This window comes from Typopeltis vanoorti, chromosome 18 (genome assembly GCF_054136105.1).
Source record: "Typopeltis vanoorti isolate ZY-2024b chromosome 18, IOZ_Tvanoo_1.0, whole genome shotgun sequence".
In the NCBI taxonomy this organism is placed as follows: Eukaryota; Metazoa; Arthropoda; class Arachnida; order Uropygi; family Thelyphonidae; genus Typopeltis; species Typopeltis vanoorti.
In genome coordinates, this window is record NC_143566.1 from 99361882 (window position 1) to 99382308 (window position 20427).

The window sequence follows — 20427 nt, forward strand, 5'->3', positions numbered from 1 at the left end:
GTAGATGATATGACCAGAAATGCTCAAGTACAGAAGTATAAATGTCTTATAGTGGCAGTATTCATGCTTTAGAAGGCTTGACAGAGGGAATGAATTCCAGATGATTGGGGTTGAGCTCTCACAGTACCCACATATAAAAAAGGAAATAAAACTGAATGTGAGAATTACAGAGGTATTTCTCTACTGAGTGGTAAGATTTATGCAAATATACTTGAGAAATGGTTCAGAATGATAGTGGAAGGGAAGCCTGGTGAAGAACAAGCTGGATTCAGGCCAAATGAGGTTGTCATGATAAGATTTTTACTTTACGACAAATAGTTGAGAAATCATAGGAATATAACAAAGATCTGTATTTAACTTTCGTAGATCTGGAAAAAGGCATATGACAAGGTGCCTAGAGAGAAGCTATTCAAATTCCTAAGTTATAAGGTGCCAATGGGCATTATATTAAACAATACTTAGTCTTTATTTGAGTTGTAAGTCAGTAGTTGGAATTGAAGGAAGTACAGGAAGATGATTTATAGCAGAGTATATAAGTTCTTTTCGCTATACCCTTTGGTATTAATTTGGTCTAGCTACTCACTGATGAAGCCTCAAAAAAAAAAAAAGGCCTGAAACCAGTGTGAGTAGTGACCTCCTACCATAATGCAATAACAGCATATGTTCCCTAGGAAGTGTTTTACATTATGGAAAATACCAAAGAATAGCGATCAGAACTTAACTCACCCTTTGCAACGAGTTGCCGGGTATTGTACTACGTACTAGGACTACTTGCATTAGCTCACACTAGTATTCGCCGATATTTTTATAGTTTACTATATTCAGCATGAAACTCTCTGATTCCAATCTTTGAGTTTCTTATTCGGTTTTAAAACAATGTGGGATTTAATATCCCCTTAATTGAAATAGTGTTTATATTGCCGAAACGAAGCCTGTTCGCTCTTTATATTTAAGCAACTTAATGGGTGCACTTTTTGGACAACTCGTATAGCAGAGTATATAAGTTATTTTCGCTATGCCCTTTGGTATTAATTTGGTCTAGCTACTCACTGATGAAGCCTCAAAAAAGGCTGAAACCGGTCTGGGTAGTGACCTCCTACCATAATGTAATAACAGCACACATTTCCTAGGAAGTGTGTTTTTACATTATGGAAAATACCAAAGAATAGTGATCAGAACTTTACTCACCTTTGCAACGAGTTGCCTGGTATTGTACTACGTACTAGGACTACTTGCATTAACCAATATTTTTATAGTTTACTATATTAGGCATGAAACTCTCTGATTCCAATCTCTGAGTTTCTTATTCGGTTTTAAAACAATGTGGGATTTAATATCCCCTTAATTGAAATAGGATGATTTAATGTTAAATCCAGTGACAGACAAGGATGTACATTATCCCCACTGTTATTTATTATCTATATGGATCACACTATGAAGGAAAGTGGTATTAAACCTGATATTAAAATTGGAGATGTTAATCTCAAGCTCTTTACTTTATGCAGATGATGTTATACTTCTAAATAAATCCAGTACAAGTCTGCAAGATTCCCTGACTAAATTGTATAATTCACAATGCAGTTGAAAATATCAACTGCATTGTGAATGGAGAACCTATAAAACAAGTAAAACATTTCAGCTACTTAGATGTGATTTTTAGTGAAATGGTAAATTAAATTATAAATTGTATAATTCGCAATGCAGTTGAAAATATCAACTGCATTGTGAATGGAGAACCTATAAAACAAGTAAAACATTTCAGCTACTCAGATGTGATTTTTAGTGAAATGGTAAATTAAATTATATGGAATAAGAGAGAAATTAGTCAAAACACTAAATTAACTGTATACAAGACAGTGTTGAACGCAATTTTAACTTAGATCTGAGAGCTGGGTTAGAAATAAAACAAGTAACCAAAGACTAGAGATCACAGATGGCATCATCATATTAAAAACGAGGTTATTAGGAAAAAACTTGACAATTGTTAGCATCCAGGAATGTGTTAGCAGAGCTAATCTCAGGTAGTATGGTTACTTAAACAGAATGGGAGAGGAAAGATTAGCAAAACAAGTATTCTCCCAGATTGTCAGAAAAAAAGACCAAGAGGAAGACCAAAATAAGTGGATTAATACAGTAAAAAGTGCCTTAGATGACAGAAATATAAGATCTGATAATGTTGGAGTCTTGACAGATTCATTTAGAGAAAAATTGTAGATAGGAAATTAGTAACGATGTAAGTTTTTCATGTGCTACTATCATATCTTGTACACTCCTTTGAGGATACATATTAGGAATTTGATGATGATGATGATATTTCACCAAAATTCAACTAGCATCTTCAGGGATTCATACCTTTGTATCGGCATTCCATATAGGCACATTTCAGTAAATGAGATAGAACAGGAGAAATAAAGGAAGGGCCTTCCTTTATTTCTTCTTATAAAGGCTTATCGCCTATAGTTGTAAAACTATGTCAACTACTACTGGCTTGGTTAGGTATTATATCTTGTGTTGAGCAAGTTATTTTTGCATGCACACATGCAAAAATAATCTATGTGCACATGTTGATACAAGTGTCTTAATATCCAAAGATGATCATCATCAAATTCCTGACATGTATCCTCAAGAGGTGTACAGGATATGATAGTACTACATAATACTAGATAGTACTTATATCTTGGTCTTCCTCTTGGTCTTTTTACTGCCAACCTGGCAGAGAACACTTGTGTTGCTAATCTTTCATCTCCCATTCTGCTTAACTGACCATACCACCTGAGATTAGCTCTGCTAACATATTTCTGGATGTGTCAAGTTCTTTCCTAATATCCTTGTTTTTAATATGATATTGCCATTGATGCAATCTGTTCACTCTTGTATCTGCAGTCTTTAGTCCTTAAAGATGCCGATGCCAATTTAAATTGGGCAAAATATTGTAAATAATAAGTAAATTTTTAGTTCTTATTTAGTCTATGCAATGAATTTCATGAAATAACATCATGTACAATAATCAACAATACCAAGATTATTATAATCCACGGAAATTCATCAAGACCTACAAGTCTGGTAAGTTAAAAATTAAACTTTTGAGACAACTCAACATTCTGACTTCATAAAGCTTTGAAGGGATAATAGTCTTTCTGAAATGCATAAAATTAAAACACCAGTTTCATTCAAACAAGGTGCTCTGCATTTATAAGCACACTAGCTTCACCCTACTACTGGAATAGATTAGCAATGTACACTGTGCTTGCAAATACTAATGGAGCAATATGTACACTTCAAGCAGAGCTCTTTGCCACACTGAATGCTATGGATAATCCTCTTAGATGTTTCTAATGCATCAGCTGACAAAAAATTCCAAAAACGTAAAAAGTCAGCATATCAAAAAGTTTATAAACCTAGTGAAATATTTTCCAAAGCCTCTCAGACTACCCAAAAAACAACATGGTTAAACTGTCCTTTCGTCGGTGCAGTGAGCTGTAGTCAAAATTTCGGCATCCAAATTGATGTGGAATCTACAACCTTCTCTCCAGAGAAACCAACAATGTAAGGCTATATGTAGCCAATATGCTGACAGAGGCAACCTTCCAAAAGTAAACTGTCCAAGAGAATATAAAATTCTACTGAATCTCAAAAGAACTAAAAAATAGAAATACACTTTTATTAATACAGACCAGTATTTTACAAATAAACATTTATTAAAACCTACCAGTTTCGCCAGCAAACTGTCTGGCTTTTTCAAGGTATTACGGAGATATGAAAGTAAATGCAAATTAAAAGGATTTTAATTTGCATTTACAGTATACAAGTCCAGTATACAAGACTTCACTCACTTCAACAAAGACTTAATGATCAATTCTGACTCCTCGTCATTTATGAACATCCCACTTAGAGCCATCTTTGCAAATCCTTTTAATTTGCATTTACTTTCATATCTCCGTAATACCTTGAAAAAGCCAGACAGTTTGCTGGCGAAACTGGTAGGTTTTAATAAATGTTTATTTGTAAAATACTGGTCTGTATTAATAAAAGTGTATTTCTATCTATAAAAACGACCAAAAATGTATACCTTAGAACTAAAAAATGTCACATCCTGGGTAGCTGAGGTGACTAACAAACTAAACCCCCCCCCCCCTAAATATATGGACTTCCAAAAATCCATAAAGAGGAAGTACACTTCCACTATGTCCAATTGTAGATGGTATAGACTCACTCACCTACAAACTAGGCAAACATTTTGCCAAAATGCTCCTTCATATTACTGACAACATCTCTCGCATATAAAAAACTCAGCCCAATTTTAAGTCCAGTATACAAGACTTCACTCACTTCAACAAAGACTTAATGATCAATTCTGACTCCTCCTCATTTATGAACAACCCACTTAGAGCCATCTTTGCAAGCAAAATCTTTTTATTATCATCATCATCTGATCTCCATGGAGTCAGAGACGCATCGTGGGAGATACAATTATACTATTGCACACAATGCTCATCCAACCATGCCTTAAACTGATTCAATGTGTCTACATTCACAACACACTCAAGCAATGCATTCCACTCACTAACCACTCTCCATGCAAAGAACCTTCTTCTTCTCACTCCTCTGCTCACACCTTTCTTATAGCTTCCAGTAATGGCCTACTGTTCTAACCCCTCCTCTCCCATTCTATGAAAAATCTCTTTCATGTCAACCTGATGACAACTCCTGACTAGCTTATGTGTCTCCATATTCCCCCCACCTCCTCCTCCTATACATGAGGCTTTGCAACTTACATTCTCCCAATCTGTCCTAATACTCCACATTCCAAAGACCACTGAGCATTTATGTGAATTTTCTCTAGACCCTTTCCAACATATCCTCATCATCATGAAAACCCGGCAACCAAATCTGTGCACAATTATCCAGGATGCCTAATCAAGGTCTTATACAATAGCATCATTACTCTCTATTTCTGCATGTCAGGGTCCTCCACATCATTGCCATTATCCAATGTGACGTCTTCACAACTTGTGCAATGTGGCCCCTGAATTTCAAGTCCTTGTCCACCAAAATTTTCCCCACCAAGTGTATACTATGCATTCCATTGTTGCTTACCAAATCTCAAAACCTTATCCCTGTTTTAACTATGAACTCAAGAACTCATTTGGCAAGAAAAATTTTACAAATAGAGGACACAGCTATGGACTTTCCTCTTTCTCTTCCCTTCGCAAACTTTTTTATGGAGACATTTGAAAAAGAACACCTTAAACTCTGCTCCCCTCAAGCCTACTATTCGGCTATGTTATGTAACAATGTGTTTGTTATTTGGCCATATGGCCTGGACACCTCAAACACGTTCCTTTCCCATTTGAATAGCAACATTCAAAGGTCTAATTCACAACAGAAATAAACAGTCTTCCCTACCTAGACAGCCTAGTTACAAGACAAACAGATGGATCTTTGATCTTCACTATCTATAGAAAACACATACAGGTAAATATGTTTATCAAAATCATCCCCTCCAAAACAATATGACACTATAAAAACCCTAGTTCACAGAAAAATTAATTTGCTTCAATAACACTGTATTCACCACAGAACTCAACCACTACATATATACAAATCCTTTTAAGTCAATGGCTACTCCCCCTCCAAACTTAGATTACAATAAATTCATCACTATCACCTATATCTATGGCTCTGAAAAGGTAGCCAAAATTAAAAAAAAAAAAAAAAGCACAACCTAGTGACTACTTATAAACCATACAGAAAGTTAACATCCCTTAGTTGCTCTCCTATGGTCGACTGCAACCTTTGAATTTACCTGAGGTCTACCAATCCTGTGGTTGCATTCATACTATGACAAAACAGGAAGGACAGCCAACATTAGAACACCAATATCACATCAGTCTAAATCACTACTGCCAGGATATGATGAGGAAAAAAGTTACCTTACTCCACCAAAGCAAGTTTAAATTTGAGAGACTTTTCCTTGAATCTGCTGCAGTCCTCATGAACTCTCCCAACCTGAACAAATATGGCTGCATCAAATTGCCACTCATATGGGGAACCCTCATCAGCAGACAGCCCAATAGGCAAGAACACCTAATCACACTAATAGTCAGTGTGGTTTTAGGATTATAGGCCTTCCTATATTTCTCATGTTCTATCTCATTTACTGAAGTGTGTTTGCATGCATGTGTGGATACACGTGTATTAATAACTGAAGATGCCAATTTAACTTTAGCAAAATATTGGAAATAGTAAGTACATATTTAGTTATTATTTAATCTACATTGTCAATTTCCTGAAACTACATCATGTGGATTTTCTCAGCTCATTCTCCAGAATGACAATTTCCACTATAAAAAAAGTCCTTACTTGTTCATAGGAACAATACTATGCTAAAAGAACCATAGCTAACTATACCTAAAAAGATACATGTGATCATTACAAGTCTGATATATTAAGAGCTGATTACTTGAATTACTCAGCAATGTCAATGTTTGCAGAGGACAGAGGGTTTTTTTTTTTTTTTTTTTTTTTAAATCAGATATGCTTCATAATTCCAAACATGCAAGTCATAAAATTTATCTAACAAACCATATTTGCAGATGAATATGTAACTTCCTGATCATGAGGAAAAATTAGAATAACTTTAGACTGGTAAAATGATGACGATGGAATGAAAGCAATCAATACAGATTGACTAGAATATTTTACCTCTGCCTGATGGAAAATTTTCCATTAGGCATAGGCGGAAATCAAACACGTTGCCAATGATGCATACAGATTTGCATCTATCCATCAACACCCAGACTTGAATTTTTTTAATCTGTTTTTTATACAATTAATTCTCACTACAGAGAATTAATAGGGGCCATAAGAGCAGTTTCATCAAATGAATGAAACCTACAATGAAAACAGGAATCTAAAAAATAATTAATAGATATTATATACAACAGATGTGCCTTTGGTAGTGTTATAGAAATACATGAAATTATCCAATGCAATTCCACTATTTTTTTAAAATTTTTTTATGATAAACAACAACAAAAATTTATTAAGATTATTATATTTATCAATGAAGCATAATACTGAACACCTCTGTACATTTATGTGAAATTCTTAAATGTTATAAGTTACCAGGTTGAAGAGCTGCATTTGCTGTAATTATAAACCTTGTAAGTTTTCTTTTGGGCATCACTCCTGCTTCTTTAAATAGACCAAGATATGCTGCAGTAAACTGACATGAAACAAATAAGTTAGACATACTATTTTAAGATAATTTGAATATAATCATAAAAAAAAAAATAAATAAATGATTTTCAAAATCTTAATTTTAAATAGAGAATTCATAAAAGATTTCTGTCTTTTGTCAAAAAATAAAATAAAATAAAATAATAATAATATACTAATAAAGAAAGAAATACAACAAAGCTTGTGATGACACATGCATTAGAGCAAGAGGAAACAAAACAATGTTTTGTAATAAAATTTTTTTATACACACACGAACAAAGAAATTAACACACCAAGAAGGAAGCATAGGATTCAACTGAAATTTTATTGGTGTAATGATACTGGTGAGTGATGCATATGATGGCAAAAACAGAGCTGAAGGACAATTACAAAGGGATCTGTGGACCGCAATCTGGTCATCATCAATAGTGCATTGCACTGCCTCGTGCAGTGCTACATGCTGCAATATGGTCCGGTATGGTGGCGAACAGATGTCTGATGTTGTCCTGTGGTAGACTGGCCCACATGTGTTGGACGCTGTGCTCCAAATCCTGGATATTGCAGCACGGTGGGAGCTGGCATTTCAGCTGCTCCCAAACATGCTTGATAGGGGGACAAGTGGGCAGGCCATGGAAGTGTCTGTACACGATGTAGGCAGGCCTGGGCAACCTGAGCTGTGTGCAGACGGGCATTATCCTGCTGGTATAGTGCTCCTGGTATCCTGGCCAGGAGTGGGAGAACGTGGGGCCATAGGATGTCGTCCACATACCGCTGCCCCGTCAGTGCGCCACGTACCACTACAAGGGGTGATCGGCTATTGTAGGCTATGGCTCCCCAGACCATAATGCCTGCAGTGCGGGAGGTGTGGTGCTCGATAGCGAGGTCGGGATTGTGTATTTGACCAGGGGTCCTCTACACCCGGACACAATGATCATCTGTTCCCAAGACAAAGCAGCACTCATCGCTGAAGACCACATGTCGCCAGTCTGTGGCTTTCCACGTTGCTCTCGCCTGGCACCACTGCAAACAGTTGTGGTGTGGTGTTAATGGGAGCACACGTAAGGGGCGTTGGGATTATAGATTCGCCTCCGCAAGGCATCAGGAAATGGTTCGTGGGCACACAGGAGCCTCTACATCTGCCTCTATAGTGAACCTGGTCATCATGGGATGCCTCCGTGCTCGCCGCCCGATCCGTCGATCCTCTCTAGCGTTGGTCCTCCTGATCCAACCGGTGCCGCTCTGCCATGTGGCAGCGTCGGAACATGTCCACAGCTCCCAACACTGTCGGACAGTATGGTCAGAACGGTTCATGTGAACACCTATACGGTGTGCCGACCACCCTCTGGTTTTCAGGCCGATGATCATGCCTCTTTCAAAGTCCATAAGTTGCTTAAATCAGTCTCTGGCATCTACCCGGTTATCGTCACTCTGTACTCTAGCTTGCGTCGCCCGGTGCTTTTCGCTTTAATTGGCTATCAGTTACATGCCGGCTTTATAAGGCTGCCAGTTCGTGCTTGCAGCACCACTGCAGGGTGTGTAGGCATGCACAATCGCACCAAACTTGGATCATTTGCATATCACCCCGCACTGTAGCTAATTGTAAGTTTCACCATTGTACCATGTTTTCTTCCAGGTGCGCTAATTTCTTTGTCCGTGTGTATATATATATATATATATATATATATATATATATTTAATAAAACTGGTATTCATTATAGCAAATATATTTTTTAATGCATTTTTCAAGAACGCATAACTACCTATTATCATCACCACTAATTTCTGATATTTACACTCAGAGTGTACAGGATACTATGATAGTATTAAATGATTAAGGCTATTTAAATATAAAGAGCTAATAAGCTTCATTTCGGCGATATAAACATTATTTAAATTAAGGGGATATTAAATCCCACATTGTTTTAAAACCGAATAAGAAACTCAAAGATTGGAATCAGAGAGTTTCTTGCCGAATATAGTAAACTATAAAGTATCGGCGACCACTAGCATGAGCTAATGCAAGTGACCCTAGTACGTAGTACAATACCGGAGAACTCGCAGCAAAGACGGTAAAGTTCTGATCGCTATTCTTAGGTATTTTCCACGTGTTTTTATATTATGGAAAATACCAAAGCAGGGCCGGCATTACCATTTAGGCAAACTAGACAACCGCCTAGGGCACAAAACTTCAAGATATGCTTTATTCATACTTTACTAAAATATCAAAATTAAATAGTGATAATATGATTTGGGTATCGCTTCTTTTTTCTTATCCCTCACACATCACACTATTTTACTATTTAACTCTTGGTTCTTTTTTGTTCCTTACCTAAATGATTTGAACTTACCGCTATTTAAAATTCAGTTAAGATAAATATTTTAAAACATTAACATTTTAAAATATTAAATTTTGGTATTTTATAACTTTTTTTTTTGTAAATGAATTATAACAAGGAATTTTCAAATTAATTAAAAAAGAAAATAAAAAAAGCCCTATTAATTTAACCTGAAAGACGATTTTATTTTGTTTAATGTCAATTAGAAACATTTTAGTTTATGAAATAAGGGGCACACTTGTAAGCTTTGCCTAGGGCGCAAAATAACCTGGCACCAACAGCAGTGCTAGTGCCAAGAGACTTGGGTGCTGTCAAAGGTAAGACTAGAAAAATAGTGGTGATGATGCAAAAAAGAAACTTAAATGTATTTTAAATAGTTAACTTACTTACCTAGTTGAATATAACAAGGATCTGTACTTAAGTTTTGTAGACCTAAAAAAAAAAGTATACAGCAAGGTACCCAGAGAAAAACTTTTCAAAACACTACAGTTATGTGGGGCAAATGGAACATTATACAGAGCAATACATAGTCTATATTTAAGTTGTAAATCAGCAGTTAGAAATGAAGGAAATATAGGAAGATAGCTTGAATGTAAAATCAGGGGTAAGATAAGGATGCACATATCTCCACTCTTATTTATCATCTACTTCATTATCATTTTTTTCATAATGTGATCCATGATCACATTATGAAAGGAAGTGGCATTAAGTTGATATTGGAATCAGAGATATCAAACATAGTTCTTTGATTTATGCAGATGATGTTGCACTCCTAAATATATTTAGTGTATGGAAAGCTAAGTCTGAAAAGAAACTGGCTCTGCAAGCTAAAGATAACCACAAAGAATTCTATTCATATGTTGCAAGAAAAAGAAGGAATATGAAGAAATAACTACTGAATGAGTGAGGGTGACAGATGCAGAAAAGATTATTCATCTAATGAGTGCATATTTTGCTAAAAGCTATCAACCTGGTATGCAATATTGAGTTCAATGCTACCTCTTCACTGGATGAAGAAACTCAAGTGTATAAGGAGGCTGTATTAGAATTGTTGCACAAACTGAATAAGAATTCAGTGATAGGGACTGATTGGATATTAGGACAGGTGCTAAAAGAGTATTCAGCTGAACTGGCTATTCCTTTAATTAGGCTATATAATTTGAGTCTTAAAACATGAAAGATTCCACAGGAGTGGAAAGAATGTATGGTAATCCCATTGCACAAGTGTGGTGCCAAGACTGATGTATCTAACTATCAACCAATCAGTATTTCAGGAGTAGTGGTTAAGATTTTGGAAAAGTTGGTTAGTGCTCACAGTCACAAATGGATTGACAGAGCATCTCTATTTTGCAATGAATAGCATGGATTTACTAGGGGAAGGTCATTTTTGAGCTACTAGCTCACATTTTATAATAATGTTACCATTGAGCTAGACAGCAGGAATGGATACACCATGCTACTTTTGGATTTTGATAAGGCTTTTGACAGAATACAGTATGAAAGACTGTTGCTTAAATTGGAGAATATGGATTTCGATTATAAAACATTAGCATGGATAAGAGGATGGTTGCCTGAAAGATATCAAAAAGTGGAGTCTGCAAGATTTAAGGTAACTAGTGGTATACCACAAGGATCAGTCCTTGATCCACTGTTATTCAATCTGTACATTAATGACATTGGGAAGGATTTGACAGGCAATATACAGCTATTTGCTGATGATGCAAAAATAGGTAGAGTAATCAGAAATGCAGATCACATGCAGCATTGGCAAAATAGGCTGGAATTGTGGGCATGAGGAAAATGGATGTCATTTCAGTCCGGTGTCAGTAAATGTAGTCAGGCACTTTGGATTGATTAGATATCCAAAGTCATATTATATTGGTGGGATTATGCTAGAAAAAACTGATAAGATTAGGGATCTTGGAGTGTTAGTAGATAAGTTGAAATTCAGGGGAAATGTAGCAAAGATTGCAAATACAACTCAAAAGATAACTGCAATGCTGAAATAAACTTAAAATGTAAAGATAAGGATGTCATTTTGCCTCTTTACAAGACCTTGATAGACCTCACTTGGACTACTGTGCACAGGTCTGGTCTCCTGGTTTCCGTTGTGATTCTGACACAGTGGGGAGAGAGAGAGAGAGAGAGTGCAAAGAAGAGTGTTAAAAATGATATTAGGATTGTGGAATACTGATTATGATGACAGATTGAGAATTTGTACACTGCAGCCACTAGCAAACAGGAGAAAGAGGGGTGATATGATTGAGACTTAAACTTTTCAAAAGATGATACAGGATTTCAGTTAACAGAATTTTTTATTGTATGGAGGATGGGAGAAAGGACAAGCGCATCCTTGGACACTGAGAATTAATGCTGCTAAGAAGGCATTATGTATAATATCATAATGTAAATATCATGTATAAAAAGAATAAAATATATTATAATATATTATACAGTATATAATAATAAAATATTATGATTTACAAGTATTAGAATAGCTCTGAATCCAGGACCTTTTTTTTTTCACAAAAAAAAAAGATAAATATAAGACATCTCATCTCATCTCATCTTCTTTATACCCTCTTTTACCTTGTGGTGTCGAGGGTCCATTGATCATCGGACCTCAATCCGTTTACAGGATAAGGTGGTCAGCCCTATGCCAGGTATATCCTATGGCCTGTAGTGTTAAGTTCTCAAGGCCAGTTTGCCTGCTTTGCGGGATGAAAAACCCCAGAATAAACTGAGGAAAAAACCTTGTTGTTCCCCAGGCATATGGTTGCGAAGCGCATAGCCACTAGGCTAACCGCGCGGACTAAAATATAAGATATTATTATTATTATTATTAAGAGAAACCTCCAGGAAGTCAGGGACTCATCAAGGGAGGCCGCATACTACATGCACCAGCTATCATACTTGGTCTTGAGTTCATTCACACTGCTTGCACACAGAACATCCATTGGCAATTTATCCATTCTATGAGAGAAAAATCTAGATCTCACTCCCATAGAATGGATAAATTGCCAATGGATGTTCTGTGTTCAAGCAGTGTGAATGAACTCAAGACCAAGTATGATAGCTGGTGCATAGTATGTGGCCTCCCTTGATGAGTCCCTGACTTCCTGGAGGTTTCCCTTAATAATAATAATATCTTATATTTATCTTTTTTTTTGTGAAAAAAAAAAAAGGTCCTGGATTCAGAGCTATTCTAATACTTGTAAATCATAATATACTATAATATATTTTATTCTTTTTATACATGATATTTTAAGCTATAAATTATAATTTGTATGTAGTACTTACTAATTGAGGATTTGCACTTTCTGCACCAACAACAAGTGAGGCAATGTTTCGTCCTTGATATTTTTCTTTTCGAAGAATTTTTTCTGAATGTCTTAGCGTAACAAACTCCTCTGGAGGGTGATATCTGATGACATGGTTATCAACTACCTGTTGGAAAACAAGAAAATGAGAAAAACTTAAGCACAAAAATAACCTGCTTTATAATTAATTAATAATAGAAACACAAGTGAATTTAATTTTTTTTATTTATAGAATGGCTATGTTTCATAGCCATTATCAATACGATTATAGAAAAACAATCACAAAAAAGAGAACATCAATTAATTGAAAGTGTGTGATATTATATGCACTATTGGTTGCAGGAGAATAGCTCGATTTATATTAACAGATATCCAAAAGTAATTTACAACAAATTAAATTAGTTAATAAAATATTTTTAAGTATAAAATTAATTATTACAATTTATGGAACACACAAATGGTGAGTATTAGTCAGTATAACTTCTCACAATTGAGAATATTTAAGACAATCATTTCTGTTAAGGTTTGGATTGTGAATGTGTGCTACATAGCTTTCTTTGTAGTCTTTCCAGAATAAAATAACTTTTACGTAACATTTTTGGTTTTGTTTTACTGAATCCTGTGTTCTGTACATAATGCATGGTTTGCTAAACCAGATTTATTGTGTTCTTCAAGAGAAATATATTTTTGGTTCAAGACAAATTTTGTGTAGAATAACCAGTCTGTCCATAATAACATAAGCCACAAGAGCAGGGGATTCTATAAAGTTCAAGGTTCGGAAGTCCGAATAAAGTCCGAAGTTCTATAAAGTCCGATGTTTGTCTTTAGGAGAGATAAGGATGACATTAAGTTTCCGAACTGGATGGAAAGAGACTTGTAAGTCAATCTGTCACAGTAGTCCTGCTATTTTTTCTGAAAGTCCTTTAACATATGGAATACAAATTTTGGTAACTTCTTCTTGAAGTTGGTTGCAGGAGATAATCAATAATTATGATATCCATAATTATTGATTATTTTATCAATAGTTTTTACATTATAATGATTAGAGATAAAGGTAAGTCTGTCTGATAATAGACAGTTCTTTGTTTAGAAGAGAATGAGTAGAACATATTTTATGAGCACTGTCTACTAGAAATTTGACTACACCATATTTCTGACAAGGGTGATGATGTGAGTCAGAATCAATGTATTTACAGTTCGAGTTGGTTTTCTATATACTGAGAATTATAGATTTCCATTTAGATGAACATACACTGAGAACATCCAGAAGAGGAAGACAATTGTTATCTTCTACTTCCAAGCTAATTTTGATTCTTGGCTTAATTAAATTAATTTTTAAGAAATTCCTGAAGATTGAACAAGGAAGAGTTCTATACAGCAAACACATGATCAACATACCTGTAAAAAATTCATGATTTAAGTGAAAAAAAAAAAGTCCAGAATATTTCCCCATTTTTAGCTAATTAATTTATGGAACAATTTGGGATTTAGCCGACCAAATTGTATTCTTATTGGTTAAACCAAAATAAAAAATGATGGTACAACATGACAAAATTTCATGCCGGCTGAGGCGTCGCCCGGTTTAAACAAGACCCCATTGTTTTCACCAGGGAACCAGGGCGAACAGCGAAAAGTCAGCTACTGGAACAAATCTGAAAACAAACCCCAACTCAACATCACCAGAGTTAAAGATCGGTACTATCAACGTAAGAAGCCTGAATGGCAAAGAAATGGAGCTAGCTGAGGAATTAGATAAGTACCAGATCGACATAATAGGGGTGACTGAAACAAAAAAGACCAAAACTGGTGAGATCTTTCTGAGCAATAAATACAAAATGTTATATTCAGGCAATAACAATCAAGGAAAAGAAGGAGTAGCCATAGTATTCAACACAAAATACGAGGCTAATCTTCTTGAATGGCAGTCAGTCTCAAGTAGAGTAATGTGGGCAAATATGAGAATGGGGAACTGGACAATGAGACTTATTTGTGCCTATGGTCCCACAGAAGGTTCTACTAAGGTAGAAGTGGAGGAACTTTTTGAGGCTTTAGAAAAAGCAACAGACACAATGAAAAATTGGTCCTTGTTGGGGATCTAAATAGCAGAGTAGGAAATGATTGTGAGACATACAAAAATATTTTGGGAAAATTTGGAGAAAAGAGCAAAGCTAATAATAATGGCAAATATGTTGGATTTCTGCTCAGGACATGGACTGGTTATTACTAACACCATGTTCCAACATAAAAATGAGCACAAATTCACATGGAGAGATGAGGCTAGGAATAAGAAAAGTCTCATTGACTATGTTATTGTTGATAGTGATGTTTTCTCCCTGGTGCAGGACACCAGAGTGTACAGAGGATTTGAAATTGGAAGTGATCACTATTTAGTCTTGAGCAGGATAAAATTGAATTTAATATTGAAAAGAATAACATGTAAGAAAGTTTTAAAGCGAATAAAAGTTGAGCAGCTCTCATATGTGAACTGTAGACTAAAATACACAAAGATTATTGAAGAAAAACTGAAAGAGTTTGAGAACAGGAATCAAACCCTGGAGATTCAGTGGCAAGCCTTGAAGAAAATCCTGATTGATTCAGCTAGAGAGGCATGTGGTGAAGTTGTCTGCAAGGATAGAAAAATTAGAACTCCATGGTGGACACAGGAAGTTAAAGAGGCAGTGAAGGAAAAGAAGAAAGCATATCAAAAGTTCCTGGCAAATAAGTCAGCTTTTACTCTTAGAGAATACAGAGACAAATGCAAGAATGCTAAACACTGTGTAAAACTAGCTAAACAAAAGTCATGGGATGTCTTTGGCAAGAATATAGAAAATAAATATCAAGAAGGTGGCAAAATATTCTGGAGGTTGTTGAAGAAGCTTAGGAATGGAGGAAAGAGTGCTGTAAAAGGAGTTAGAGATGATCAAGGTGACACGAAAATGGAAGAAAAAGATATCCTTGAAGTATGGAGTAATTACTTTGAAAAACTGCTAAATGAAACAAGCAGTGATGACTGCACAGTGATAAAAAACACTGACTAGGCATGCAGTATGGATATGTATTCCTGACTACTGAACTAGAAAAAGCCATCAAAGGCTTAAAATGTGGAAAGGCAGTAGGAGTAGATGATATTTGACCAGAAATGCTGAAGTATAGTGGTATAAAAGTCTTACAGTGGCTGCACTGCATAGTTCAGAAAGCCTGGACAGAGGGACATATTCCCGATGATTGGAGTAGAGCTCTTATAGTACCCATATATAAAAAGGGAAATAAAACTGAATGTGAAAATTACAGAGGTATTTCCCTACTGAGTGTTCCTGGCAAGATCTATGCAAGTATACTTATACAAGCATATGACAAGGTGCCAAGAGAGAAGCTATTCAATATGCTACAGTTATATGGTGTCAATGGGGCATTATATCAAGCAATACTTAGTCTTTATTTGAAGTTGTAAGTCAGCAGTTAGAATTGAAGCAAGTACAGGAAGATGGTTTAATGTTAAATCCAGTGTGAGACAAGGATGTACATTATCCCCTCTGTTATTCATTATCTATATGGATCACATTATGAAGGAAAGTGGTATTAAACATGATATCAAAATTGGAGATGTTAATGTCAGCTCTTTGCTTTATGCGGACGATGTTATACTTCTAAATAAATCTGCTACAAGATTCTCTGACTAAATTGAATAACTGTTGTAATAGATATGGTATGAGGGTCAGCAATAACAAAACAAAGACAATGAAAATAGGCAGAATCATTGAAAATGTCAACTGTGTTGTGAATGGAGAACCTGTGGAACAAGTAAAACATTTCAGCTACTTAGGGACGATTTTAGTGAAGATGGTAAATTAAATATAGAAACAGACAACAGAATCACCAAAGCTGGTATGGTGGGAAGTCAACTGAATAAATTCATATGGAATAAGAGAGAGATTAGTCGGAACACTAAATTAGCTGTATACAAGACAACGTTCAAACCAGTTTTAACTTATGGATCTGAGAGCTGGGTCAGAAGTAAAACACTTCACCAAAGATTAGAGACCGCAGATATGAGAGTCCTGGGAAAGATTAGAGGCATGAACAGATGGCATCAATGTCAATATCATATTAAAAACGAGGATATTAGGAAAGAATTTGACATTGTCAGCATCCAGGAATGCGTTAGCAGAGCTAATCTCAGGTGGTATGGTCACTTAAATAGAATGGGAGAGGAAAGATTAGCAAAACAAGTGTTCTCTGCCAGGTTGGCAGGAAAACGACCCAGAGGAAGACCAAGATATAGGTGGATTGATATGGTACAAAGTGCCTTAGACGATAGAAATATAAGATCTGATAATGTTGGAGTCTTGACAAGTAACAGACTGATTTGGAGGAAAATTGTAGATAGGAAGTTAGTAAAGATGTAATTTTTTTCATGTAGTACTATCATATCCTGTACACCCCTTGAGGGTACATGGCAGGAATTTGATGATGATGATGATATTCTGGACGTTTTTATTTTAAAATTATTATTTTTTATTTTTTGTTTATTTTTTACCTAAAGACTGCACGGTTAGCCTAGTGGCTTTGCACTTCGCAGCCATATGCCTGGGGAAGGAGTATTCCAGGTTGGATTCCCATTGTAGACATGAGGAATTTCAGGATCTTCCTCAGGCATAGCCAAGTTAGCCGGTCTTGGGCGCGGTCAGTATGGTTTTTTCCGCCAGTTTATCTGGCGTTTTTCATCCCGCAAGCAGGCAAACCAGCCCCGTGAACATACGCCTCTACAGTCAAAAAAAAAATACCCCCCCCCCCCCCCAGCGGCAGACTAGGCGACGGGTCAGTTGGGAGTAGTACTAACAAGAAGTCGCATCTAAGTAACACGCGGACCCTGTATAGGAAGCGGGAATAACACGTAGAAGAAGAAGAAGAAGTTTATTTTTTTAACTAAACCACTAATTTGGTGCAGATATGTTGATGATAATTCAAAATAAAATAGCTTAGTTAATAACTACATAAGTATTATCTATTTTGAGATAATTTGCATATAATGTCTTCAAAAGGAAGATACTGGCTGCATACATTTTAACTGTTTAAAATTAACTGAGGGGTTTAACTGTTAAAGTAGCAAATGACAGTATATTCTACATTCTTTACTGAATCTCTTTCCAATAAAAGGACAAACCATATACGAGGGTAGTCTGAAAAGTTCTCGGCCATGACCATAAATTACAACACTATTGGCAAGATTTTTTTATTTTCTAAGTTGCTACATCTGTCATAAGCATCCATGTGAAATTGCAAGTCATTCTATCAAATAGTTTGTTTTATAGAGCTGTCTGAAGCAAAAGTGTTGTCTGTATCACATTTAAATGGAAAAATTGAGTATCGCGTGGTTATAAAATTCTTTGTAAAAGAAGGTTTAACGCCAAAAGAAATTCAATCAAAGTTGATAAAAATTTATGGGCACTCTTTTCCTTCGTTTTCAACAATTAAGAAATGGGCTACCAAGTTTAAACATGGTCATGCCAGCCTTAAAGATGATCCATGTGAAGGACGTCCAAAAAGTGTAACACCACCAGAAATCGTTGATCAAGTGCACGATATGTATTAGATGACTGGCAAGTCAGAGTGCAGGAAATTGCTGAATTTCAAAAGAATGTGGAGGATATTTTTCATAAAGAATTGCAAATGATAAAGCTTTCCACAAGATGGGTGCCACGCTTGCTCACAGCAGATCAAAAACATACTCGCATGAAAATCTCTGAACAGTGCTTGGAGCGTTTTAACAAGAATAAAACTGATTTTTTGAATTGATTTATTATTATGGATGAGACTTGGATTCACCACTACACACCAGAATCCAAACAGCAGAAGCTGGTTGTTCAGTACCAAAGAAGACAAAGTCAGTTCCATCAGCATTAAAGGTCATGGCATCGGTGTTTTGGGATGCTATAAGCATTTTGTTTATTAATTATCTTGAAAAGGGTAAAGAAATAACCAGACAAGATGAAAAAATTTGCCAGAAAAGACCCGGTTTGAAGAAGAAAAAAATCATTTTTCATCAGGACAATGCACCTGCCCACAAAGGTGTTTTGGCATTGGGAAAATTAAGGGATCTGCACTATGAATTGTGAACATCCACCCTATTCCTAAGATTTGGCTCCCTCTGACTTCTATCTCTTCCCAAAACTAAAACTCTTTGTCGCTGATCAGCATTTTTCTTCAAATCAAAGTTTATTTTTTATTGAAAAATAAAAATAATTTTGAAATTATAAATTCGTTTTTTCATTGTTAGGCCGAGAACTTTTCAGACCTTCCTTGTTTTTTTATGGTTAGCTGGTTATTTTATTATACCAAGACAAATGAACCTATGAGGCAAGTGTATTATATTGTAAATTGCATGTATTGCTCAAGCCTGCTTGTTTGTTTGGTGGAATGGGTAAAAAAAGCGAGTTTATGGGAAGGAAACCCAGATACCTTCATATGGGGCTAGCCATCAACTGAAATGTTCTTATAAAGTTCTTGTTTAAACAGGATTTGAATCAGGGTTTTTCCAACCAAAGGCAATCATTGCTTTTGAGTGCATTACAGAGATGCATTGAGATGATATGGTTATCAACTACCAGTTTTAGATGCCTCAGTCATAAGGCACTTAAAGTGGATTTAAGTGGCTACATGTAAATGAGGAATTCACTAAATTCACTATTTGTTTATCTTTATTTAAGAATTATTTACACGTTAGCACAAGAAAATTATATTTAATATACTGCCAGGTATTTTTGGAATGATCAATTGTTTGTATTGTATCTTGTAAAAAACTGTTTTCTGTCTAGCCACTGATGTAGTTTGTTATTTTCAAAATGAAATATCTGGAAGTATATTAAATATACCTTTACTTGTGCTATCGTGTAAATAATTCTTAATTTCATGCCACAAGTTTCTTTCAGAAGTATTATTCACTATTTGTCTTTACTCCAGATAATTTCTGGAGTGAAAATTTTGAGAAGTGTTTGAACACATGCAACAAGGTTTTATCCACTCCTTTCTTACTATTGTTATTATAATATGCTTGATGCCTTTTAATCCATAACATTTTAAATTTGGGCTATTATGCAATTTATATCATTTTCTTTATATTTCACATTCCTCCTTTAATTTTACATACATCATTCTATGTCACAAGCTTCTCCCACTCACTTCTATTGGTTATGCAATATCTTAAGACTATTTATTTGCATTTCTTTTCTGACCGTATTTGACTACTGTTTATTATTACTCCCTTCATGGAGTTGGCAGACTCACTGCGGGAGGTTCATTCAAATGACAACATATTTATCATTATTAAAAGAAAACACATAAGACCACAGTAATAACTTTTAATTCATAAAGATACAGATATTTCATACTAAAACTAATAGTACATCTTTAGTGTCACACAAACAGTTATAGGAATGAAATACAAGTAACGAACATTCGGTGGATCACCTATTAAAATAAAATTGTTACCGCGTGCTAGGAAATGATAGAAAATAATAAATAATCTTTAAGATAATTGGTTTTTTTATT

The 20427-nt window shown here is 35.4% G+C and overlaps 1 protein-coding gene across 1 annotated transcript in view; it reads right to left on the reverse strand.

Moving 5' to 3' along the window:
- Positions 1 to 20427, reverse strand: part of mRpL3 (mitochondrial ribosomal protein L3) — a 122445-nt gene that overhangs the window by 58585 nt on the left and 43433 nt on the right. Inside the window, exons 4-5 of the mRNA XM_090408424.1 lie at positions 12860 to 13006; positions 7129 to 7228 (exon numbers count right to left, since the gene is read on the reverse strand). Of these exons, the coding sequence (XP_090264550.1) occupies positions 7129 to 7228; positions 12860 to 13006 (247 nt within the window). The remainder of the gene's footprint in view (positions 1 to 7128; positions 7229 to 12859; positions 13007 to 20427) is intronic.